The sequence below is a fragment of the Pituophis catenifer genome, unplaced genomic scaffold, assembly GCF_029215685.1.
Source record: "Pituophis catenifer annectens isolate HBS135680 unplaced genomic scaffold, rPitCat1.0.hap2 SCAF_1, whole genome shotgun sequence".
Lineage (NCBI taxonomy): Eukaryota > Metazoa > Chordata > Lepidosauria > Squamata > Colubridae > Pituophis > Pituophis catenifer.
This window is the reverse complement of record NW_027256881.1, coordinates 102,354,384-102,380,054: the sequence shown is the minus strand read 5'-3', so window position 1 is coordinate 102,380,054 and position 25,671 is coordinate 102,354,384. Positions and strand designations below refer to the sequence as shown.

The following is a 25,671-nucleotide window of genomic DNA, read 5'->3' as shown; positions in this document are numbered from 1 at the left end:
TCAATACTTTTTATTAATTACATTGATCACTGTTTTGCCACGTGCATGCCCTCTTTCCATCTTCTGAAAGGCCATGGGAACATCAGAAAATTCAAAGACTTCATCAATAACTGGATGTATCTACATGGAAGAAAAATACTGTTATTTAAAACTGCTGCCAATTTCAGTATGTCTGTAATTGATCTGTAACACCTGCCTGTTTTACAGAAGTGTCACTGAAGCTTTAAAAAACCTTTCAACAGAATTCTATAGCAATGAAACAAAGTCTCAGATGATTGATTGCTTATCTGTTGTTGCACATGAAATTAATTACGAAAGCAATACTATAGATCAGGGCTGTCAAACCCGTGGCCTGCAGGCCAGATGTGTCATGTGCTGGCCATGCCCATGCCCAGTTTAGTGAAGGAGGGAAAAGTCCTGATACATCATGTGACGACGCAAGTTTGACACCCCTGCTGTAGATGATGTGAAGAAGTATAACCAACAAAAACTAAATATACTTTCAATATCCTCCCTCAAACCAGTTTTAAGGAATTTCTTTACTGGGAATATTTATGTTATACAAACAACCACATGTTTTATGGAATAAATGCCGAGCAACTGTTCACCCCCACCCACCATATTCTGTTATGGATTGCACCAGAGAGGCTAAACCAATTTCATTGTATATATGATGCAAAATGACAATAAAGGCTATACTATACTATAGTATACTAATTACTATACTATACTATACTATACTATACTATACTATACTATACTATACTATACTATACTATACTATACTATACTAAATGCTACGCTACGCTACGCTACGCTACACTACACATACATACAAACACACACATTAGAATTAATTCTTGTTATATTTTTGCAGGTATGACTTTTTTACCCTAGATAAAGCAAATCAAAATTGATGACAGAGGGGGCAAATACAAGATGACATCTCTTGCCTGGATAAGGTTCTTCATAAAAATCACCTCATAGTTCAATGTCTACTTACTAGGGGAGAGCTATTTCAAGAGTGATTTCATTCAGAATAATGAATTACTTTCTCATTCCTTGTTTACAACAGAGCTAGTCATTAAAATACCCAAAAATTAGTACACAAGAAGAGTTAAATAAAGAACAGCTAAAAGATTGAAGAAGCCACCAAAGCTATGAATTTCTAAGCGCCTATCTTATTATTTTCAAATAAAAAAATGTGAAATTCTTAAATGTTTAAGTTTGTGAATTCTATAAAATAATTCAGGATTTCACCCTGCATGGTTCTCTTTTAAAAGCTACACTATCATACTACTAATGTGTAGTATTACATATAATGTGATTTTTAAAAATATGTAATCCTCAGGATTGCTCTCTAGAGGGCACAATTTTACTACTCGATTCCCACAACAACATTTTTTTCAAAGAAGCAAGTTCCTTTCAGCTTAAACAGATTTTTGTTCAAGGCTATAGCAAACTACTCCCCTGTGCTATATTATTGCAAACCACTATCTAATTGGGTTGTTAGCCTTCAACATTGACAGGAAGTGTCATGACGGCTGGGACTGATGAGCACAGCAGTTTGGTACATTAAGCCCTTTATCTGGCTGGTTGATCCAGACTCATTGTTTCAATAAACCTGAAAAGGGCTGATCGTGTAACCTAGTATAATATGTCATTCACTGTTTACTCCAAACAGCCTGACTAAGACAAATATTTCTTTCGGTACACACAACCATGCAAGTCAGCAGGTGGTGATGTGACAGTAAAAGGAGATTAGCAAGACAATGAAAACACTATCTTTGTGTTACATTTACACACCATTCAAAAGAGACAAAAAAACCTAAGAAGGAAACAAAAAGGTCAGAACACATCCTCTTCAACAGCCAACACCCAGATAAGCAGAGATTAACACTAGACAAATAATTAAACAGAAAACAATAGCCTAATCAAGGCACTACTCGGGAGACACATAAGCAGACAAACAAGCAAGCAAGCAGAAAATAGCCTAATCAAGAAACTACCAAGGAGAAAACCACACTGCCACCAACACTGGCCCAGGAAAACTATTATATATGGTTAGAGAGCAAATACTAGATTCACTAGCATGATTACGTTACCTAATCGCGTAGTGAAATGTCTGCAAACAAATGACCAAATTCAGGAAGGACCAAGGCCTCCGCAGCAGAAAAGGGTTGCATACATGTACAAAGAACTATTACGGAATTCTGATTACACATTTGTCCATTATTGGTTCATCGTTCATTAGTGTAGTCATTCTATATATTAATAGCAAACTAAATTCTTGTGTTGGTCATGCTCTAGGCCCGTGATGGTGAACCTATGGCACGCGTGCCACAGGTGGCACGTGGAGCCATATTAGTGGGCACGCCAGCTCAGCTCTGAGGCCCATGCGCGCACTGGCCAGCTGATTTTCGGGCCTTCTGGGCCCACCAGAAGTAGAGAAACAAGCTGTTTCCTGCCTCTGGAGGGCCTGGGGGCGGGGTGGGGAAGGCCCGTTTTTCTTTCTTACCTGGCTCCAGATCCTCTCTGTGTATGTGGGAACGGCGAAAACAGCCTTCCACACTCTCTTGGAGGCCCTACGGAGGCTGAAAGAGCCCATTTCCCCACTCCCGGTGGGACAGGAAGTGACGTTTTTTCCTGTCCCCAGCCTCCAGAGACTCCTAGAGAGGCTCCTACAGACTCCTAGAGAGGCTCCTACAGACTCCTAGGTTCTGGAGGCTGGGGACAGGAAAAAAATGTCACTTCCTGTCCCACCAGGAGTGGGGAGATGGGCCCTTTCAGCTTCCATAGGGCCTCCAAGGGACTGGGAAAGGCTGTTTCCGCCCTTTCCACATACACCGAGAGGATCTGGAACCAGGTAAGAAAGAAAAACGGGCCTACCAGGCCATCATGTGCCAGGAGCGGGGGGGAGGGGGGAGGGGGTTGTGCACGCATGCGAGTGGGCACGTGCGCGCGCGACCTTCCCCGTCCCCCCCTCTCCTGGCACGCGATGGCAAAAAGGTTAGCCATCACTGCTCTAGGCAAAATATCCATGTCCTTATGTAATAAGTTTACCAGGAGTCGCCTAGAAAACCTTCAGTTTTGTTTACCCACAAATATGGAGAAAGTAAATCAAGATTTTAAAAGAACAGGAAGGCAATCAAAATAGACTCTTGAAGCAGAAACCCTGTTTGGTTGGACTACTGAACAAGAGTAATGTATCCTGTAATGTATTTGTGGCAGGGTACAACTGTACTTTTATACTCTGGGTTCTACTGACACATATGTATAAACTAAAGGAAAATGTCCTTCCACAGTCAAGATAGTGTATCTTCCACTGATACTGTGGGGTTCAAGGAAAGCAGGAAGTTAGCAGGATTTCTATCAGAGAAAATGCTGTTAAGAAGTTTTGTAGAGCTTCCTTTGGATATTTAGAGCACATCTTCCCACCAGTTCCAGCACTGTTCTCCAGACTCTAGGATCTCCTTCCTGTCCCCTTCAGGTGCCATCTTTCCCAATTATTGAAGGATTGCCTTTGCTTATCCTTGGACAGGGGCCATCTTGGATTTTTCTTTCCCTTGCCTTGCCTTGTCTTGCCATAGAACGACATGTGAAACTCATGATAACTCTTATTTATGATGTTGGAGAGAACACTGACAAACTCAAGCAAACAGCTTTTATGGCAACACAAAAGTCAATGATTTCTTCACAGCTAAGACTGCAAACAGCCAAAATGATGTCTGTCTATGTGGACATCACCAGATGGAGTGCATAAAAATCAAATTGACCCTATTATTGCATCAAAGATCTGATGAGGTGCTGATGGTAGAAAAGGCCACAGTTTCCACAATACAACTTTGAGCATTACCACACCATTTTCAGGGAGACCATCAGGAATTATTTAGAAGTGCTGAATCTCATTGGTAGGGAACCTGAGAAACTGTGGATTGGACGTAAAGAAGTCTTTAAGAATGAATGAATCGCAAAATCACGATACAAAGATGAAGAAGTAGAAAACAAACTGGATATCAGAATAAGTCATGGAAACTGCCTAGAGGGAAGGCATCAAATTTTCCTACTTCAAGCACATTATGCAAAGACCTAGCTTTTTGGAGAAGGGTCTAATGCTGGCAAAAGGTGAAAACCAGCAACCAGCAGCAAGATGAATGAACTCAGTTATACATTCATGGCCTTGGGCTTATACCATTAGAATACCTGAAAGACTAGCTTAGGTACAGATTGCTATGAAGAAAATCTATTTATGTGGTCTTAATGGCACATGGGAAAGTCAGTTGCCCAGACAATTTACTAACTTACTGACTTCAAAAGCTGCCTCCTTTTACCTCATGTTGGTATCCTTGGTCGCCCTGCAAATCAATATTTGGTTGAGTTCTGTCATAGAAGGAATCATAAAACTATTCTTAAAAATAACAGTGCATAAATAACCCCATTCTAGAGGGAACTCAGGTTTCATCCTGGTTCTTTGGCTTTCTTACTCCCTTCTCCCTCTTGATGGAGCCAGTGTCACACACAGCTTCCCTAATGAAAAACCTGAAGGGCAGACTTTTAAGGTTGTCCCTCAGAGCAACAGCTGGTCTTTTGAACAAATAACAGAGAAAGCACATAGAACACAGCAAAGATGGCCACATAAAATTAAACTACACTTTCTCGTGATGCACCAGATATTTAGGCACAAACATTAATCCATTTCAAAACCTTTATGTTTTTATAGTTTACCAATAGTCTATCCATTTATTTGTCACATTTTTCATATCACGTATTTATGCTGAGATATATTCTCCTTTTCAGCCCTAACTATTCAACTTTCTTTTGCTGCCTTTTAAACATTCAGGGATCTCACCACATTGGTGGGAAAATTCTGCAATCAGGTGCTGCCACAAAAAAGCCTTGTTACATGTTTCCTCCAAACAATTCCCAAGGATAATCGGTATGCATGTGTGCTGCAGCCTGAAGGAAAATTGTCAGGCTTCCCTATTTAATTTGCAGTTCCTTGAGTTCAATTTCATCAACATACCAAAATAGAAATAAGAATAAAAAGGTAAAGGTAAAGGTACCCCTCGCACATATGTGCCAGTCGTTCCCAACTCTAGGGGGCAGTGCTCATCTCTGTTTCAAAGCCGAAGAGCCAGCACTATCCGAAGACATCTCTGTAGTCATGTGGCCGGCATGACTAAACACCAAAGGTCCACAGAATGCTGTTACCTTCCCACCAAAGGTGGTCTCTATTTTTCTACTTGCATTTTTTACATGCTTTTGAACTGCTAGATTGGCAGAAGCTGGGACAAGTAACGGGAGCTCACCCCGTTACCCGGCACTAGGGAATCAAACCACTTAACTGCCGACCTTTTGATAGACAAGCTCAGGGTCTTAGCCACTGAGCCACTGTGTCCCTTAAAATAAGAATACATATTGTATAACTAAATTTTAAAAGTTGACAATCATTTTATAGTATGGTTTTATTATACTATACTATATTAGTTGATTAATTATGTCAGCTGCTCCTTGTATTCATTTATGGGGATGTTTTTACTGTTTTATTATTATTCACCTGTTTCAATTGTTTATAATTTTAGAATTGTAAGTCACCCAGACTTACATTTGATTGAGCTGGGTGGCTGTAGAAATTGATTGAATGAACAATCAAATATTTATTTATTTAGCTTATGGCAAAAATGTTAAAAAGCACATCGCAATTACATTCTCAATGAGCAAATCAGAAACTATTTACTTTGCCATGGTTAGATGGCCTAGACATTGGTATTTGAGCATAGATCTTTTTTAACATTTATATTTTATTGTGTTTTGCTAATCTAGGTGAAATGTTAATATATATTGCTAGACCTTGTATGATATGCCATACACTAAATAAATATTATATAAATATATATAACTAAGTATATATATATATAAAAACAAATAAAGATAATTCTGCAGATAAGGAAGCATAAAATTGTACGACATTAAAAGCTGTCCTTTGTGAAGGCAGTAAACAAAAGATTAAGCAAACACTTTTATTCTTTGTTATTCTTATGACAAAAGAAAACTAGCCATCCACAAACATGCCAACCACATTTTTAATAGTAAGAGCATTCACCTGCTCTGGTTTTGCGCAAATGGATGACTTAAAGCCACACCTTTTCTCTTGTTCATATACAAAGGCAATGACAAGATCTTCGCAACCACAAAAGAACTGTGGCACGCCCATTTGGTCAAATTCTAACTATAATATTTCCTGCTTCGCTCCCAGCCATGGATAGTTTTCTGGTTTTGCTTGAAAAGACCTACTTAGGTCCAGTGATTCTATAAATAATAAGAATCCACTGGGTTCTTTTTTCACTTTGTTACAGGAAAAGTTGTTAGATCTGCAAGTTTATACATGACAGGAAACAATCTTGAAGATGCATTATACAATCCACAGCAATAGCAAATGAATCGCTTATTGAAAATTTTACCTGTACAATGATCACACTATAACATCTTTACTAAACATTCAGCCTAATTTGCATTTGGGAAATAAGAGTAGGCACTAATTTTACAAGATCATTCTAAGGCCCTCAGCTGGATAATATATGCCAAGTATTGTGAAATATAGCGTGAACACTATAATTCTATTCTTATCACACAAGCTGATTAACAGGAATTATCAAAACTAAAGAGTTAGCGGGGGGACATAAAGGGCATAGAGAATAGCCTTGAAAGACAAGAGCGTTGTGACCAAAACCTAAAGCAATCAAATCACTTTGAACATACAATATGAATTTAAGCATGCAAACAACCGCAATTTATAGCTTCCAGCAAAGCATTGGTAGCTTGCCGAAGAAAAGCAGAATTTCAACCTTTGCCCCTCACTAGTTTCAAAGACACACACACACACACACACACACACAAAGGAAAAGCCAGACACAACGTAAATTACAGCATGGCATTGGAATGTGTTAGATAAACCCATCTGGGTGACTTTATCGTTATCAACTCTTGCTAGGTCAGTATGCGAAGTATAGTATCTTTAAGGTATGGGTTTATTGAGTCAATTGTTCCCGTCTGGTTCCCCCCTCTCCCATCACCACTAAGTCAATGAAGCTTGTTATAAATGTTTTCTTAACAGAACACTTTAAGAAGTTCACATATATGGGGGGGGCATCTTATAGGATTGGCAATTAATGCAGCTCACATGTTATGGAGGAGGGGTATCTTATATCACTACAAAAGAAAAAGCTACTACCAAGGCAACAGTCAGGATTTGGGCTTGAATCCAAGTCAAGAAAATAACTTGAGAACGAATCTCAGAGCTACTTTAGATACGCAGATAGGCAGATGTATATAGATAATACATAGATGATAGATGATAAATTATATATAGAGAGAGAGAGACGGAGGAGGGAGAAAGAGAGAGAGAGGATAGATAGAAGAGAGGAAGAGAGAGGAAGAGGAAGAGGGAGGGAGAGGAAGAGGGAGGGGGGAGAGAGAGAGAGGGAGGGAGAGGGAGACGGAGACGGAGAGGGAGAGGGAGAGGGAGAGGAAGAGGGAGAGAGAGAATAGCTGTTACAATAAAAGCTGTCCTGACTTTTATGTGTTGGTTTCTTCACCTGATCTACTGCCAGGCCCAAAAACCAAGAATGATTGGTTTTCTTCCAATAAATAGGATTACTTTTGCCATGACATTCATTAGTTTCATTTAATTCAATACCTTTCTTTGAATATGCTTTGCCTATTGTTTTTCTGAAGTATTCAATAATAAAGGAATAGTTCAAGGGGAAAAGAGAAATTCAACTGCTCCCTCCACCATGCAAAAAAAAATAATTCCTAACCTGGGATAAAATTAAAAACCAAAGCCTACATAAGTGAAGGCTTTCCCAATGTATTTTATTTTATCCGGTTTGCGTGCTTTAATGCTCTTGAACTCTTCCTGACCTCAAGATGAAGGGGTTAACCTCAAGGGAACTAAAAAGCTAGAGGACCACACTCTGCCAATTATATCTTTTCTGGTAACGTAATACAATATGGAAAATAAAACAATCCTCCCACCACTAAGAAGATTCAGCAGAAAGTGCACCTGCTGGAGAGTTGCTTTCCTGCTAAACTTAGCAGAAAGGCTTGAACCAAAACATCATGGGTTCATCAAATAGCAAAAAGTGAAATAGCCAGGTTAGACATACCTTTCCTGCATTAACAAGAGTTGCAATCTCATCCAGATAACGACCATTTGATGCAAAAAATGACCATCGGTAATGGATCCCATTATAAAGATGCTGTGAAGGAAAGAAAGAAAATTAAGAACCAAAAAGTAAGCAAAACTGCATAACCTTCCACAAACGTTTTCATGAGCTTGTCGCTTACATAAGCAAAGGGGGGGGGGAAGCCAAAATACTTCTTTTTTCCTAACTGACCTTCAAAACTTTTGCACCAATAGTGATGCCAGTCCGTAGCATGCCATCAGCTACACCGAGTCTGTCCATGTTCACTAAAAAGGGTGTCACCAAAGACACATAACTGGCCCCTGACCACTTTTTGAGAAGATTAGGAGCCCAGTTTTCAGTAGATCCACCAACATTATCTAGGATGAAATCAAACCTAAAAAGAAAAAAGCATGCACCAATTAATTTTCAAAAAGTGAGTGACTCAATATGTCATTTACTTCCCCCCCAATAGGAAACAATAGCACAAACCATCCTAGAAATAAATGTAATTCCTATAAGATACTTAAAAGAGGTCAGGAAGTAATTGTTTTTGAGCAGGGGTGACTTTATGAACTGTGGACTTCCGCCCTCAGAATTCTTGAGCCTGGCTTAGGAATTCTGGGAGTTGAAATCCACAGGTCGTAAAGTTGTCATGGTTACCACTCCTGTCTTAGAGATAGGGGCTGTCTGAAAATAACTTTGTAATTTGTGGAAAATAGCCATGTTGATTTGCAAGGTACCAGAAAGTAAACATCTTCAAAGAAAAAACAAGAAATTCCAGTTGCCTCCAGAAAAAGCACCTTTGGGACAATCATACCTTGGATGACTGAGAATCTCTACAGACTTTTAGCTTTACAATTTGGGATGAACACCCTTTGAATGGTATGGGAATAGGAATAGATTTCCATTGGGGGGAAAATTACAGACTACAGAAACCAGGAGCACTACTGAGGTGATCCTGAGGACACAGATAAACCTCCAAGTGCTTCAACGACCCTCTAAAAGGATGGAAATGACCAGCTGTCTGCAAGGAATATAAATCCTTCCACTCCCCACTGTCCTGCCAGAACTGAAGAAGCTTCTTGGAGAGAAGTGAAATGTCTTCAAAGAAAGAATAAAAAGTTGTCATGGTTGCCCACTCCTGTCTTAGAGATAGGGGCTGTCTGAAAATAAATTTCTAGTTTGTGGAAAATAGCCATATTGATTTGCAAAGTACCGGAAAGTAAACATCTTCAAAGAAAGAACAGGAAAGTCCAGTTGCCTCCTGAAAAAGCACCTTTGGGACAACCATGACCTGGATGACTGAGAATCTCTACAGACTTTCAGAAAGTAAACAACCAACTTGCCAGTTGGAAACTTTTTGCCAAACACACAATTTAAGTACATACTTGGGTAATTTTTTGAGCTGCTCTTCCACATTTCCCGATTTATAATCAATTACATCATCTGCTCCAAGACGTTTTACCAATTTGCTGGCATCCTGGGAACAAACTGCAGTGACGTGACCACTCCAAGCTTTTATTAACTAAGAGAGAGGCAAAAAAGGAAATCTACAACCTCATGCACAACAATTATTCCACGCACTTGCTATGAATGCTACACAACTTCCCTGATTCTAAGGCAAGTTTACATCAAGGGTTGTTTTGTTTTGGAAATGCTGTAGGGATATTTGGCAGCGTCGCATTTTCCAGTTTTTCATCCTTAACATTTCACCTACCATACATCAGAATGGCAGAATAGGGAAGATTTAGCCCATTCTGGATTTTTTCCCCCAGATTGCAATCTCATTTTTGATATGGGGTGGCCCAAACATATGAGCCTTACAATGCAATAGCACTGCTATATCTTGAACTCTGTTTTTTCTGCTCCAATAGATGACCACAATTTATGATATATATATATATATATATATATATATATATTGCTGGAAACTGGCATTTATTTTTAGTTTCTGATAAAAAAAGGCTCGTTGCAGAAGTGGATTAGTTTAACCCAAAATTACAGTAGTAAGTCAGGCCGATCATTAAGTGGGTCATAAGCAGTGGTGGTATTCAGCTGGTTCTATCCATTTTGGGCGAACCGGTAGTGGCATCTGCGGGAGGCTCCGCCCACCAACCCGGACATCATCACGTCCCGTTTTTGATGCTCTGCGCATGCACAGAAGGCTCTGTGCGTGCTCACATTTGCGAACCGGTAGCAAAGGTAAGTGAATACCACCCCTGGTCATAAAATGGCCACTTTTGCAGCTGTCATAAAGCAAACACTGAAGTCATTAAGGGAACGCTAGTTGTTAAACTAATCCATTTCTGCAATGAGTCTTTTTTTTTTTTTTTTTGGTCAAAAGCTAAAAATAAATGCCGGTTTCCAGCAAAAAAGATCATAAATTGTGGTCATATAGCCACAGAGCACTGCAAATGGCCATAAATGCAGGGCAATTGCTGAGTACCCAAAATGTGATTTGTGGAGAGGCGGGGGGCAGCCCTCAGAACTTTGAATCCTGGTCATAAGTAGCCCTGAGAGGTCTGTCATAACTTCAAGTAGTCACTAGACAATGGTCCTAAGTTGAGGACTACCTACAAATGATGCTAAAAATCTTAACTCTCAGAGAGAGTCTTATTGTGCATTGCTTTTAATTATATTTCATTTTACACTAATAATTGTCTCGTTCTTCAGCATTTTCCCACAATGATTCAATAGCAGGGATTCCTGGAACACTTAACCTGAATTAACACATCTCCAAGTTCATGTAATGCAATGTCAAAGTTTTTCTTTGAATCTTTATAAGCTATAATGCAATTGGTAATATTTGATTACAGAGCATAAATACTCTAAGTCAGGGGTCTCCAACCTTGGCAGCTCCACAAGTCTTAAAGTTGCCTACGTTGGAAACCCTTGCTCCAAGTGACAGTATTCTTCATTGTAGCCACTATTATAAATATGAAAATAAAATAATGAATTATACTTATACAATTGCAAAAGGATCTATTCTAGGATTCTTTGAAGAAACAAGCAAAACTTCTGCCAGGATGATCAGATTTAATATACTCACCTGTATAGCAAAGGTACCCACTCCACCTGATGCACCTATGATCAATATCCTATGAAGCAAAAACAAGTACAAATAATGAAAATATTAACTTCTGTGTAGTTTTATATCTAGTGATCAAAAGGAGTAAACTGATAAAATGCCTATTGTACAAGCTATAGTTAAGGAATTCAATTTATATAGTGCAGCGTTAAGAAACTATAAATGAAGAGGAACCAATATTTCAGGGAACCTTACATTTAAAATATTGCAAGTTTCAAGCACAGGACAGTAATATTTAAATGCATTGTATAATACAGTAACATATCAACAGTCAAAATATTATGAGAATAAAATATGAAAATTGGTTACACTTGGTTAATATTGGCATGAAGGATAAAATTGAGCAATGTTGAGAAAATTATACAGATGAAGAATGACTTTTTGAACTTATCTGTGACATATTCCTGTGTCTGATATAGATATTTAAGATATTTAAGTTAGCTATGTTCAGAGAAACCGGAAGTGTCGCAGCGAGACTGGCTGGAAATGAGCCCGGCGAAAATCCAGCCAGACAAACTGCTGTTGGGGAGGTCTTCGGACCGGAACCGTCTTGTAGGGATGGTGAAGAAGGAGAGGCGCCTCAGTTGACCAAGAGGAACAGGCAAGTTCCTCGGAAGGTCAGAGGCAGCTCTTCAATCCGGCGGCGGGAGCGGCCGCCATTTAAAATGACTGCTTTCAAGCTGGGGCAACCGGAATAAGATTTTGTGCAGGAGAAGTGTTTGGACGGAGTACTGATTCCGGGTAAGTAATTGGTCAACTCACAGGTAAAAAAGGAATTTAAAAAAGAAAAAAACTTTTAAAAGGTCCTGGCGAGGAAACGAGTGGCTAATTGGCACTTGGCAATTTTAATGGAGGGAGAAGAACAAAGAGGAAGTCAAAGTACTAAAGCCTAGAAAAGAAAACTTTATATTTGGATCTAAAATTGGATTTGGAGAAATTAAAACTAATAAAAGAAAAGGAAACCCAAGGGAAAGTATTTTTTAATGAAGATTTGAAATAATTTTGACAGTTTTCGAAGTTTGAAGAAAGAACAAAGAGAAGGACAAAATATTAAAGCCCAAGAAAGGAAATTTTACAATTGGATTTAAAACTGAATTTGGAGAAATTAAAAACAATAAAAGGAAAAGCAATTTCAGAGAAAGTATTTTCTATGTGGATTTAAAATACTTATGTAAACTAGATACTTCATTGTTTTGAAAATTGTGGATTGGAGAGAGACATCTGCTGGTGGAAAGAAAGCACTACAACGATTGGCCTTATAATTTAAGGAAATAATTACTGTGACCTTGAGTATTCCTTGCCTTCCATCAGCCGAGGTCACAGGGGAGGGGCGGGGGGGGTAGCGGTTATCATTAAGGAAGGTCTGAAACCGAGGGAGGCCACTGTCCCTCGGACGACCGGCTGTGAATCCCTCCTTGTGAAGTGGGGCCACGGGGTTCAGATGGGTTTGCTGATCACGTACCTGGCTCCCTGCCACGTGGCAGCAGCCCTGCCCGAGCTACTCAACGTCATCGCCGCGGTGGCGGTTGATACCCCCAGGCTTATGGTCATGGGGGATTTCAAACTACCGTCCGTGGGCGAGGCGTCTGAGGTGGCTCGGGAGTTCATGGCTTCCATGACAGCTATGGACCTGACCCAGTTAATTCATGGCCCTACTCACACAGGGGGAAACACGCTGGATCTGGTTTTTGTCTCTGGACAGTGGTTGAGTGATCTCGAGATAGGGGATATAGTCACCGAGCCCTTGCCATGGTCTGATCACTCTCTCCTTCGTCTCGACCTTCGAACCGCTACACCCCGCCGCAGGGAGGCGGAGCCGGTAAGATGGTTCCGCCCCAGGCGCCTGATGGAACCTGATAGGTTCCAGATGGAGCTTGGGCCATTTCCTGAGGCTCTGGCACACGCCCCGACTGGAGACCTAGTGGCCGTCTGGGATAGGGCGGCCGCTGGAGCTCTGGACCAGGTCGTGCCTTTGCGGCCTCTGACCCGGCGCCGATCTCATTTAGCTCCTTGGTTTACCGAGTTGCTGAGGGAGTTGAAGCGCCGGAAAAGACACATAGAGAGTAGTTGGAGGGCCAGCCGTTCTGAATCTGACTGGACACTGGTAAGATCTCATATTAGGAATTACCTAGTGGCGATAAAAGCAGCGAAATGTAGCTATTTTGCTGCTCTTATTGCGTCATCAGATAATCGCCCGGCTGCCCTGTTTAGGGTGACCCGCTCCCTGCTCCACCAGGAAGCGCGGGAAGACCCCTTGGAGGGTAGAGCCGAGGATTTTGTTCAATATCTGTATGACAAAATCACTCAGATTCGGGAAGATCTGGACTCCGACTGGGTAGTCTCAGGGGGAGGGACTGGGGCAGGTCTTGAGAATGTTATCTGGGATGAGTTTGATCCTGTGACCCCTGAGGACGTGGACAGGATTCTGGGTAGACTGAACGCGACCACTTGTTTATTGGACCCGTTAGTGCTCCCTCCTGGTTAGTGCTGGCTTCTCGGGAGGTGACACGAGGCTGGTTCCAGGGGATTATAAATGCTTCGTTGGGTGAGGGTGTCTTTCCTGCCGCCTTGAAAGAGGCGGTGGTGAGGCCTCTCCTCAAGAAGCCTTCCCTGGATCCGGCAATGTTGGTAAATTATCGTCCGGTCTCCAACCTTCATTTTGTGGCGAAGGTTGTTGAGAGTGTGGTCGCGAAACAGCTCCCCCAGCACCTGGATGAAACGACGTATCTGGATCCGTTCCAGTCGGGCTTCAGGCCCGGGTACAGCACGGAAACGGCATTGGTCGCGTTGGTTGATGATCTCTGGAGGGCTCGGGACAGGGGGTGCTCCTCTGTCCTGGTCCTGTTAGATCTCTCAGCGGCTTTTGATACCATCGACCATGGTATCATGCTGCACCGGTTGGAAGAGTTGGGGGTGGGAGGCACTGTGTTGCGGTGGTTCTCCTCCTTTCTCTCTGACCGGTCGCAGTCTGTGTTGACAGGGGGACAGAGGTCGACCCCGAGGCCCCTCATATGTGGGGTGCCGCAAGGGTCGGTCCTCTCGCCTCTCCTGTTCAACATTTATGTGAAGCCGCTGGGTGAGATCATCCGTGGTTTTGGGGTGGAGTACCATCAGTACGCTGACGACACCCAGCTGTACATCTCCACCCCGGATCACCCCAACGATGCCCTTGAAGTGATGTCCCGGTGCCTGGAGGCCGTACGGATCTGGATGGGGAGGAACAGGCTCAGGCTCAACCCATCCAAGACCGAGTGGCTGTGGTTTCCGACGTCCCGATATAGTCAGTTGACGCCATCTCTGACTATTGGGGGCGAATCACTGGCCCCCACGGAGAGGGCTCGCAACTTGGGCGTCCTCCTGGATTCACGGCTATCTTTAGAAGAGCACTTGACGGCCGTGACCGGGAGGATTTTTTATCAGGTTCGCCTGATTCGCCAGTTGCGTCCCTTTCTGGACCGGGACTCGTTACGCACGGTCACTCATGCCCTCGTCACCTCCCGCCTGGACTATTGTAATGCTCTCTACATGGGGCTCCCCTTGAGGAGCACCCGGAGGCTCCAACTGGCGCAGAGTGCGGCCGCGCGGGTGGTAATGGGAGCGTCATGGCGCTCCCATGTGACACCTCTCCTGCGCGAGGTGCACTGGCTCCCGGTGGTCTTCCGGGTGCGCTTCAAGGTTTTGGTTACTACCTTTAAAGCGCTCCATGGCTTAGGACCTGGTTATCTACGGGACCACCAACTACCACCAATAGCCTCCCACCGGCCAGTATGCTCTCATAGAGAGGGACTCCTCCGGGTGCCGTCAGCCAAACAATGTCGGCTGGCGAACCCTAGGGGGAGAGCCTTCTCTGTGGGGGCACCAACCATCTGGAATGAGCTCCCCCCAGAGATACAGAGGATCCCGGATCTGCGTACCTTCCGCCACGCTGTGAAGACTTTTTTATTCCATCAAGCAGGCTTGGCCTAATCTCCTCCCTCTTTTAATATGTAAATTTTAATCTGTTTTTAAATTATTGGGGTGTTTTAATTTGTCTGGGCCAAAATGATTTAATTTGATTTTAACTGGTTTTTAAATTTTTTGTATTTATGTATTTTATTGTTTGGCTGTTCACCGCCCTGAGTCCTTCGGGAGTAGGGCGGTATATAAATCAAATAAATAATAATAATAATAAAAGTATGATAAGAACTGAGAAAAAATTTAAGGAGTATTTGTTTTGTCTTAAGCTGCTTGGTCTCAACTTCTAAAGGAGGTGGACAATAATAAAGCGTCAAATTGGAGTGGATTGGACAAACATTTGTACTGGATATTAGCAGGAAAGAAAAAAAAGACTATATAGACCTAAATCTTAGTTAACATACGTTGAAATACCAATAATTTTTTAAATTGACAATATGGAGTCTTGGATGTGTGAGGAATTAACTGAGATGCTTAAAAATGTACGTGAATCAATAAAGGGCAATAAAAAGTCAGAAATTTTGTTAGAGCACATAAAACAGGAAAAAGGGAACAGAAATGAGAAACAAGAAAACAATGTTGAAGAAAGAATTGAAGGCAAAAAGTTAGATGATTACACTGCGATTTACAGTGGCAAAAAAAGAATAGATAAGGGGGAATATTTTCCCCAAAAAAAAGCAATCTAAGGGAAGAGAAGGAAATAGGAAAATATTACGTAACAAGGGGGGGGCAAATTAAGCAAGTGATGGACTCAAAAGCCAGCGAAAGGATTCAGGAGAAAAGACATAATAAAAATAAAAAAAGAAGAAGAAAATAAGAAAATGGGATCTAGGGAGAAAATTATTTAAAAATGGAACTCTGGAGAGACCAAGAGAAAATGGTTAAAGGGGGACGAATAGTGGAAAGAAGGAAGGGAAATAAGGTATATATTAGTAGATCTAAGGGAATTGTATTTATATTAGTAAATGTGAATGCAAAAAGTAAATAGACAGTGTACAATACAAATATACAGTGTAGTTCCCAGGGAATTTGAAGAATAAAGTGAATGAAATTTTAAAAGAGAAAAATAAAATGAAATTAAGGGAATGGTTAGGAGGAATGAGGACACATGGGGAATTGGAAGAGGTTCTAGGAGGAAAACAGTTGTCTTGGTTAAATTATAGCCAAGTGGAACAATGGACTAAAAATTGGATAAGAGAAAATGGAGAGTGTAGAGAGTTAACGAGGTTTGAGGAATTAATTGAAAAAAATCAAACTGTAAAGGAAGAAAATAAAGGGATAAAAGGCTTGATGAGCGGAATCTATAAAATATTGTTGGAGGAAGAGGAGAGGGGAAATTTAGGAAAGATGGTATGGGAAACTGATTTGAAGACACAAATAGGGCAACAGAGTTGGGACAGAATTTGGCAACAAAGAGTGTTGAGAAATATGTCAGTAAGAATAAAAGAGAATTACTACAAAATGATATGGAGGTGGTACTTAACTCCAGTTAGATTAAGCAATATGAATCAGCACTATTCAGATAACTGTTGGAGAGGTTGTGGGGAAAAAGGAATGTATTTACATATGTGGTGGGATTGTAAATTTGTGCAAAAATTGTGGAAGATGGTGTTTAAGGAGATAGAAGAAATTGTAGGAATAAAGGTAGAAGAGACACCAAAGGTAGCATTACTCTCACTATTGGAAGATATAAAATGTAAAAAAGAGACTAAAGAATTGATAATAAATTTGTTGACCGCAGCAAGGCTAATGATTTCTAGGAACTGGAAGATACAAGGTGTTTATAATTTGGAAGAATGGTATAAGGAGGTATGGGATATTGCCATAAATGATAAATTGACTTGCAATATTAAAGTAAGGACGGGCATAATGAAGGTAAACGATTTCAATGGAATCTGGAAACAGTTCCTAATATATGTGTTTTCTGGAGGAAGAGGGAAACCACCACCAGAAGAAGCTTTAACATTCTGGAAGCAGGAATGAGCCCGAGGGGTAGGGGAGCACTTGTTGATTGTTTGTATTCTGTATATTGTTATATATTATATATTATGATTCATGTATGTTATGTATGTTAATTTTTTTTAATATGTTAATAATAAAAAAAAATAAAAAAAAACAAATATACAGTGTATTGTAAAATGGAACAGCAGATGAAATATGAAGTGGTAATTAGGTTTACTTATGAAAATAATTGAAATTAAGATACAAAATGGAAATGTAAAACAAAAAAGTGTGATGGGGATTTTAAAAGAATATGTTGTAAATGATGAAACAAATTTAAAATTAAGGGCAGATAGTGATATTGCTTATTATGTATTAAGAAGACATAAGATATGATGTGGAAGATTAATTAAGTTAAAGGATTTCAATGTAAAAATTGAATAAGATGAAGTTTATTGTTTATAATCAAAAAATGTGATGGGGATTATAAGAAATATACTTTATAAATGGAGAAATAAAATAAATAATTGAAGTAATGCTAAGAAATCAGGATTTAAAGGTGGATGGTGATACTGTTCATATATTATGTACAAGAAGAGATTAAGATAAGATTAAAAAATAGAGAAAAAGAATATCATGGCAGAAAATGAAATATGTAAATTGTATTTGGAAAAAAACAAAAAAGAAGATTGGAATAGGTTATAAAATCAATATATAATTATGTTATAAGTTGTAAAAGATGTGACTCGGTCAATACTCTGTTCATAAAATATGTATGTAAAAGAAAAATTTAATAAAACTTTCTAAAAAAAAAGTTAACTATGTTCAAAGAAGTATTATTTTACAAAAGCTGAAAGCCATGGAAGCTATTACTCTTTAAGAGATGCTAAAATTGAATCAGGAAGGAAATACTCATACTCACAGATATCCAAAAGGAAAGTTAGGGACTTACTTTGGACAAGAAAGCCCATGACTAACTTCTTGTAGATCATCTGGCTGTTTACCTTTTGTCGGGACAATTATCTGCATCGAGTCCCCCAGCGTTGGACACAGCAAACCATGTAGTTAGACCAACATAAGGCAAGGACGCAGCTTCAGTGTGAGTGAGACACTTTGGTTTCCTTGATACCTGAATAAAAATAAGTGCATGGAGACATTATCCTGGGTTCTCTCAAATAGAACATTTTCCTTCAATGCAGTCTACATGTACCAAAAAAAAAAAGCAAATGTACATACACTTGTCAAATTCATACATTTATCTCTTATGTGTTCAGTTTGAAGCAGTTGGAAAATGTTGTATTTGGAAAGATACCTCGAGATAATAAATTCTACAAAACGAACAGCCACCCTTTAGATAGCACAGGTAATCCTTGACTTACGACCTCAATGGAGCTCGAAGTACCTGTTACTAAATGAGACATTTGTTAAGTGAATTTTGCCCCACTTTTCAACCTCTCTTGACACAATTGTTAAGTGAATTACTGCAATTTTAAGTTAATAACACAGTTGTTAAGTGACTCCAGCTTTCCCGTTGACTTTGCTTAGGTCACAAAAGGTGATCATATGACCCAGGGACACTACAACCATCATAAATACATGCCAGTTGCCAAGCATCTGAATTTTGATCACGTGACCAGGGGTGGGTTCTAAAAAATTTCACTACCGGTTCTGTGGGCGTGGCTTATTTTGTGGGCGTGGTTTGATGGTTATGTGACAATTCTTTAGGATTTAGCAGAAGTACTGGTCTACCAGGCTTTTAACTGCTTGCAGAGCCATACCAGTCTACCCATTTGTTTTTGGAGCGTTCCGGTCTACCTATTTGTTTTTGGAGCGCACCGGTCTACCCATTTGTTTTTGGAGCGTTCCGGTCTACCTATTTGCTTTTGGAGCATTCCGGTCTACCTATTTGTTTTTGGAGCGTTCCGTCTACCTATTTGCTTTTGGAGCATTCCGGTCTACCTATTTGCTTTTGGAGCGCACCGGTCTACCCATTTGTTTTTGGAGCGTTCCGGTCTACCTATTTGCTTTTGGAGCATTCCGGTCTACCTATTTGTTTTTGGAGCGTTCCGGTCTACCTATTTGCTTTTGGAGCATTCCGGTCTACCTATTTGCTTTTGGAGTGCATCGATCTACCCATTTGTTTTTGGAGCGTTCCAGTCTACCTAGTTGTTTTTGGAGTGCACCGGTCTACCCATTTGTTTTTGGAGCGTTCCGGTCTACCTATTTGCTTTTGAAGCATTCCGGTCTACCTATTTGCTTTTGGAGCACATCGGTCTACCCATTTGTTTTTGGAGCGTTCCGGTCTACCTATTTGTTTTTGGAGTGCAGTGGTCTACCACCACACTGCCTTTTACCGCTGATCAGCTGTAGGGTGGCCCTTTGAAGCGCCGCAGCAAGAGTTTAAACAGGTTTTTTCCATCTAGCCCATCAGCTGGGACTCAGGAGGCAGTGAATAGATTGGGGGTGGGGCCAGGCAGAAGTGGTATTTACCAGTGCTCCAAACTACTCAAAATTTCCACTACCGGTTCGCAAGAACTGGGGAGAACCGGTTGCAACCCACCACTGCACATGACCATGGGGATGCTGCAATAGTTGTTAAGTGTGAACAACAGCCATAAGTCACTTTTTTCAGTGCCGGTGTAATTTTGAACAGTCACTAAATGAACTGTTGTAAGTCAAGAACTAACTGTACTGTAGCTCATCTATGACAAGACTTGGCAGTGAGTGACGGATCCCTTTCCCAACCTACTCTGTCTCCGCAGCAAATGAACTGCTCTGCTAGAAAGCACATGTGATTCTATCCTAAAGGCAGGCAAGAGAATGCAAATTCTCTTTCGGTCTTCTGCAGAGCTTTGTTTTGGCCAAAGATGGCCAAATAAGACACTGTGCTTTTGCAGCAGCCAGTCAGATTCTTCCTTTCCACTCTCTTTTCCAAAGCCAAATAGAAAAGACGGAAATGTTTATAATACTATGTAGATCGGAATGGAGATTCTGTGTTATTTTAATATTTTAATGTCAAAGGTTTTTTAGCTACCATTTGAAGGGTAACTATAGAAATAACGCCACAATTTAAGCACGGTGATTTTAATGAAGTATTGCAGGCAAACTCTGTCCACAGTCTGGAGTTCGATCCTGCCGGCACTCAAGATTGATTCAGCCTTCCATCCTTCTGAGGTCAGTAAAATGAGGACCCAGATTGTTGGGGGCAATGTACTCTCTGTAAACCACATATAGAGGGATGTAAAGCACTCGGAAGCATTATATAAGTCCAAGTGCTATTGCTGTTTTTAAAAATTACAACTTAATTTTTTTTTTGCATTTGTGCGTATGTTTACTTAATTTGAAAATAAAATTTTGTTGGCTTACCTCATTTCCACTTGCTAGAACAAACTCTGACAAGGTACCTTGTTTCCAAGGTGGAATTGCTGCCCATACCTGAAAAATAAAGAATCTGAAATATTTTGTTTTTACAAAATAACCCAATTTTTTGATCTGCAGAAGGTAGTGTATCTAAAGCAAGCAGATTCCCATAAAATAACAATAAAAGAGAAAAATACTCCCACTTACAATCTTAAAAGAAACATCTCTGTTGAAGTCATTGGTTTCTACACTAATGATTTGTAAATGCACTCAAAATAGAAGGATTTTTTTTGTTTTTGTTTTACTAGCCAGAACTGAGGAATTTTGTGTGAGAAAATTCTGAAAGTGCTGATATACTGCAAGCTGAATTTAAAGAAGCAGCATGATGTAGCAGCTAAAAAGGTAAAATGCAAACTTCAGATGCATTAACAGAATGATTGAATCCAGATTGATTGCAGGCAGGGAGTTGCTTGCTGATGGAATGGATTCAGGCAAGCGAAGCAAGGCAAGCGTTGCGACTAGCAGCTAAGGTAAGCAAGCTGGAGGGGGAAAACTTTTTTCCTTTTACATGGCTCTGGAGATCCAAGCTGAGTTGCCTGATTAGCAGGCAACTCAGCTGGGATCGTCAGAGCTTGGATCGCCAGAGCCATGTAAAAGAAAAAAAGTTTTTTTCCTTTTACATGCCTCTGGCGATCCCACTGAGTTGCCTGATTAGCAGGCAACGCAGCTGGGATCGTCAGAGCTTGGCTCGCCAGAGCCATTTAAGGCTCATTAGAGCCTTTCGGGCTGATCTGTCTGGTTACAGGAGAACGACACCCGGCATATAAGACGACCCCCGACTTTTGAGAAGATTTTCATGTGTTAAAAAGTCGTCTTATATGCTGGAAAATACGGTAGTAATATGGTTGTTAAGTGAATCTGGCTTCCCCATTGACTTTGTTTGTCAGAAGGTTGTGAAAGGTGATCACATGACCCCAGGACACAGCAAGTCATAAATACATGCCAGTTGCCAAGTGCCTGAATTTTGATCACATGACCCTGGGGATGCTGCAACAGTCGTGGACTCACGTCGTTGACTACTCACACCCTGGTCAGCACTTCTTTACCCTCCTACTATCGGGAAGGAGATATAGAAGCATAGCCAGGCGCACAAACAGGCTGAAGAACAGTTTTTATCCGGGGGGTGTCAGACTCCTGAATGCGAAATAACATCATAATTACATAGTACTTGCAGGGCCGACGCAACGTGTAACATGTTCACACTGGTGCAATAGGACTGGGTGTTTGTTAATGATTTATTGGGTTAGGGATTTTTTGTCTTCACTTTGAGCTGTTTTGTGTTGGGGGGGTGCACTGAGGGAGCGCAACCAATCTCATTGTACATATGTTGTGCACTGACAGTAAAGGTTTGAATTTGGAAAAACAGTCATACATCACTTTTTTCAGTGTTTTTTTTAAACTTTGAAGTCACTAAACAAACGGTGGGTAAGTCAAGAAGTACATGTATAGCAGGCTATGGCTATTATACACAGGTGGGATCAGATCTGATTTTTGTCGAAATCATGGGCAAAACAAGGAACAATGGGCTGAAATTAAAGAGGTTCAGGTTGAGTATTAAAAAGAACATCATCACAATGAGAGGAGTGAAGAAGTGAAACAATCTGCCTATTAGAATGGTTGATTCCCCTCATTGGAGGTTTTCAAATGGGAGCTAGATAATCTGCCATGGTGGTTTGAAGATTTCTGTATAAAACAGGAAGAAGGATTAGGATCCTTTCCAGTCATACAATCTATAATTCCATGAATCTCACCGGCTCAAGATTGACTCAGCCTTCTATTCTTCCTCGGTCAGTAAAATGAGGAGCTAGATTGTTGGGGGCAATATGCTGAGTTGCTGACTCTGTAAACCACTTAGAGAGGGCTGTAAAAACACTGTGAAGCGGTATATAAGTCTAAGTGCTATTGCTATTCTATTGCAATCTTCCATTACCTCATCTCCAGGTTTGAAGTAGCAAACACTCGGTCCACATTCCATAACAACCCCAGAAACATCTCGACCCAAAATTAGAGGAAATTCGTTGCCTTTTTCTGAAATGTGCAGTGGATCTCGTTTCACACTTAGAGCACGAGCTCCATAGCCATCTATTAAAAGAAATGGAAAAACAGGAATCAATTTGTTGAGCCTTTATTTAGATTTATGCACATTTTTTTCTCACTATTTGCTTGCATTATTCCCTTACTTTATTCATTCCAAACAGAGGGTTTCCCTTTTACAGACTGAAAACTGAGACTGAGATAGGCATCATCTTAGAGCAGTGTTGGTGAACCTTTTTGGCACCAAGTGCTGAAACAGAAGCACGCACGTGCACGGGAGGGGCGGGGGGGGAGCACCAGAAACCGAAAGAGCAGCTCCCCGGCATGCACATACGGGAGTGTCAGAAACCGGAAGAGCAATTCCCTGGAGCGTATGTGCGCACCAGGAAGCTGAGTTTCCAGTTTCTGGCATGCATTCTGGCATGCATGCACAAGACCACCTAGCACCATGATGGCGAACCTATGGCATATGTGCCACAGGTGGCACATGTAGCCATATCGGTGGGCATGTGAGCTTAGCTCCGGGGCGCATGCGCGCGCTGGCCAACTGATTTTCAGGCCTTGTGGGACCACCCGAAGTAGGGAAACAGGCTGTTTCCTGCCTCCGGAGGACCTCCGGGGGGTGGGGAAGGCTGTTTTCGCCCTCCCCAAGCTCTTAGAAAGGGTCTGGAGCCTGAGGAGAGAGAAAAATGGGTCTACCAGGCCCACTGGGCCATCGCATGCCAGGAGCGCGGAGGGGGGGGTTGCACGTGCATGCGCGGGGCCGGGGCGCATAGAATTATGGGTGTGAGCATGCCTGCACGTGACCCCCCTTCCCCCCGCTCCTGGCACGCGATGGCAAAAAGGTTAGCCATCACTGACCTAGCACATGCATGCCAGAAACTGGAAGCCCAGCTTCCCGGCACACACATGCGTGCCAGGAAGCTGTTCTTCTGGTTTCCGGTGCTCCCGCGCACATGAAGACCAGCTGGCCGCTGCGTAGGTGCACACCGGAATCCGGAAAAGCAATGGGTGACGGCTGGCATGCCCACAGAGACGGCTCTGCGTGCCATTTCCAGCACGCGTGCCATAGGTTCGCCATCACTGGCTTAGAGTCTCAGCTACAGTATAAATAGATATAATCCAGTATCCAGTTTGTCTTTTTTAAACAAGAAAAGGTGTATTTATTTGTTTCTTTAAAACTGCAGTCCCACCAGCATGTCCCAAAGGGTTGCCAGAGCAGCCCAGAGCAACATAAAAGTCAGATTTGTCTGAATTCAGTTTAGTATATATTGAAGTTTTAAACTGGGTACATGTAAACAAGTATCTGGTTAATATAACAATAAAACTGTTATGTTTGCTGGTGCTTCATACTGCACATTTTCCACTTTTACATTTACTCTTAAATATCATAAGCCAATGTGAAAACAGAAGGGGAATCTTCCCAACAAGGCTTAGCATGTCTTAATAGGATGATCTGACTGCAAGAGAAAATGAGGTCACACTTCCTTGTAAGTGGTAAAATGAAACAGGACAAAAAGGAATGGGCAAAGTCAAAGACCAGATGTCAATGGAGATAATTCTATGCTCATTTAGACTGGATTAAAACAAAATTAAGTTAATGAAAATGTTTAAGTGGACCCAGTTAAGATTACAGTGCAAGAATCTAAGCCTATTCTATTAACTGTCACTTGCATTCCATGAAATTTAACAAGTTTCCAACAATATTCACTCTGTAGATAACATTAGTCCACTGGTTTCAACAGATTTAAGAGACTTAACTCTAAAGAAGCTCAAGGCACAATCTGAAAATCGCTAAGGCAGAACTATTGTATCTTGGCTGCAAAAATTTAGCAGCCAGTAGAAAGAAGGCTGCAAAGAAATATAGACATTTTGAATTTTTTACAATTCCAATCTGGTAGTTCTTGTTTAAGGTGACCAGAGAATTCTGCATTAATCAGTTTTTCTATAACTTTTTTTCTACTAGACGAATTCATATGATACTAATAGTAAAATAGAAACACACGCACAAAACTGGTTATTAGAGCAGTTACATGCCTACTGCAATGTTCCACATGCCTATCTTAGAGTTTGTTTGTTTTTAAAAAGATAATTAACATCATACTCCATCAATACTGAAATAAAAGTACAGAAATGATCCATAAAATTTATCTTTTTGAGTTCTTTTAGTTAGTTCACTGATGTTCATATCTCTCTCACACACACACTTACTCTCTCTCTCTACCATCTATATTTATAAAATGCAATGCAGAGTATCTATCTGTCTGTCTGTCTGTCTGTCTATCTATCTATCATCTATATCTATAAAATGCAATGCATATAGTATCTACTTACTTCGCATGTTAACATCTATGGGATTTAAACTTGCAGCATGAACTTTAATAACAACTTCATTAGGGAGGCGAATTGCAGGAAATATCATATTACTTGTGAGTCGGAGTACATCATTTTTCCCATAGCGATCAATCACCCAAGAAGGCATTGTTGAGCATCTTTGACAGGAAACATGGAACTTTCTACTCAGCGGCTGTAGACTCAAACTCTTCCTCAATCCAGCTAGGCTAAAACAGCCCAACAATTTAGAACATACTTTCCTGCTAAGTGTGTGTCCCCTTAGCAACATGATTGCAAAAGTCAAACGGAAATATTAAGCCTCTTTTGGTCTGCTTTGAAAAACGCTTCTAATAAATTAATAAAAGTGTTAGTCCTTATCTTAACATTATCATTTTGTTCCTTTACAATTTTTGAAAAATATGGCCCCCTTACTGTTTCTCTTTTCTTACAAGACAAGAAAAAACCGTGGAGGAGAAAAGACAGAAACAACTTTCATTGATTCTCCAGGCTGATGAGCAAAAAGAATGCTAAAATTCACAGGAAGTAAAAGTGTTTTTTTTCCTTTCCAGTTCCAGAATGCAACACCCATACAACCAAGTCCTCAAGGCAATTGAAACTAATCTCTTCCACCAGCATAAAAACGGCCGCAAATATTACAATACTTCTCTACACCCTTCCACAACGTTCTTCCTATGACTTTTCAAGTCGCGCAAA

General features: G+C 40.8%; 1 protein-coding gene across 1 annotated transcript; it reads right to left on the bottom strand.

The window, feature by feature from the left end:
* On the bottom strand, nt 1–25,479 carry RTN4IP1 (reticulon 4 interacting protein 1). Its single transcript, XM_070953659.1, has 9 exons — nt 24,958–25,479; nt 22,520–22,671; nt 20,536–20,604; nt 18,174–18,298; nt 11,236–11,284; nt 9,575–9,711; nt 8,397–8,580; nt 8,166–8,258; nt 1–120 (listed from the first exon to the last, which is right to left on the bottom strand). The coding sequence occupies exons 1-9, from the start codon at nt 25,244–25,246 to the stop codon at nt 1–3; spliced, it is 1,218 nt and encodes a 405-aa protein (XP_070809760.1). The 5' UTR covers nt 25,247–25,479.
* Between the last annotated feature and the right edge of the window lie 192 nt (nt 25,480–25,671).

Excerpts from the sequence above, each read along its gene's own strand:
- RTN4IP1 (XM_070953659.1), bottom strand. The coding sequence starts at position 25,246 with ATGTTGCTAAGGGGACACACACTTAGCAGGAAAGTATGTTCTAAATTG. Across the intron at positions 11,285-18,173 it reads GATAATTGTCCCGACAAAAG|GATATTGATCATAGGTGCAT; the intron begins GTAAACAGCCAG and ends TTTGCTTCATAG. Across the intron at positions 8,259-8,396 it reads TTGGTGCAAAAGTTTTGAAG|CATCTTTATAATGGGATCCA; the intron begins GTCAGTTAGGAA and ends TTTCCTTCACAG.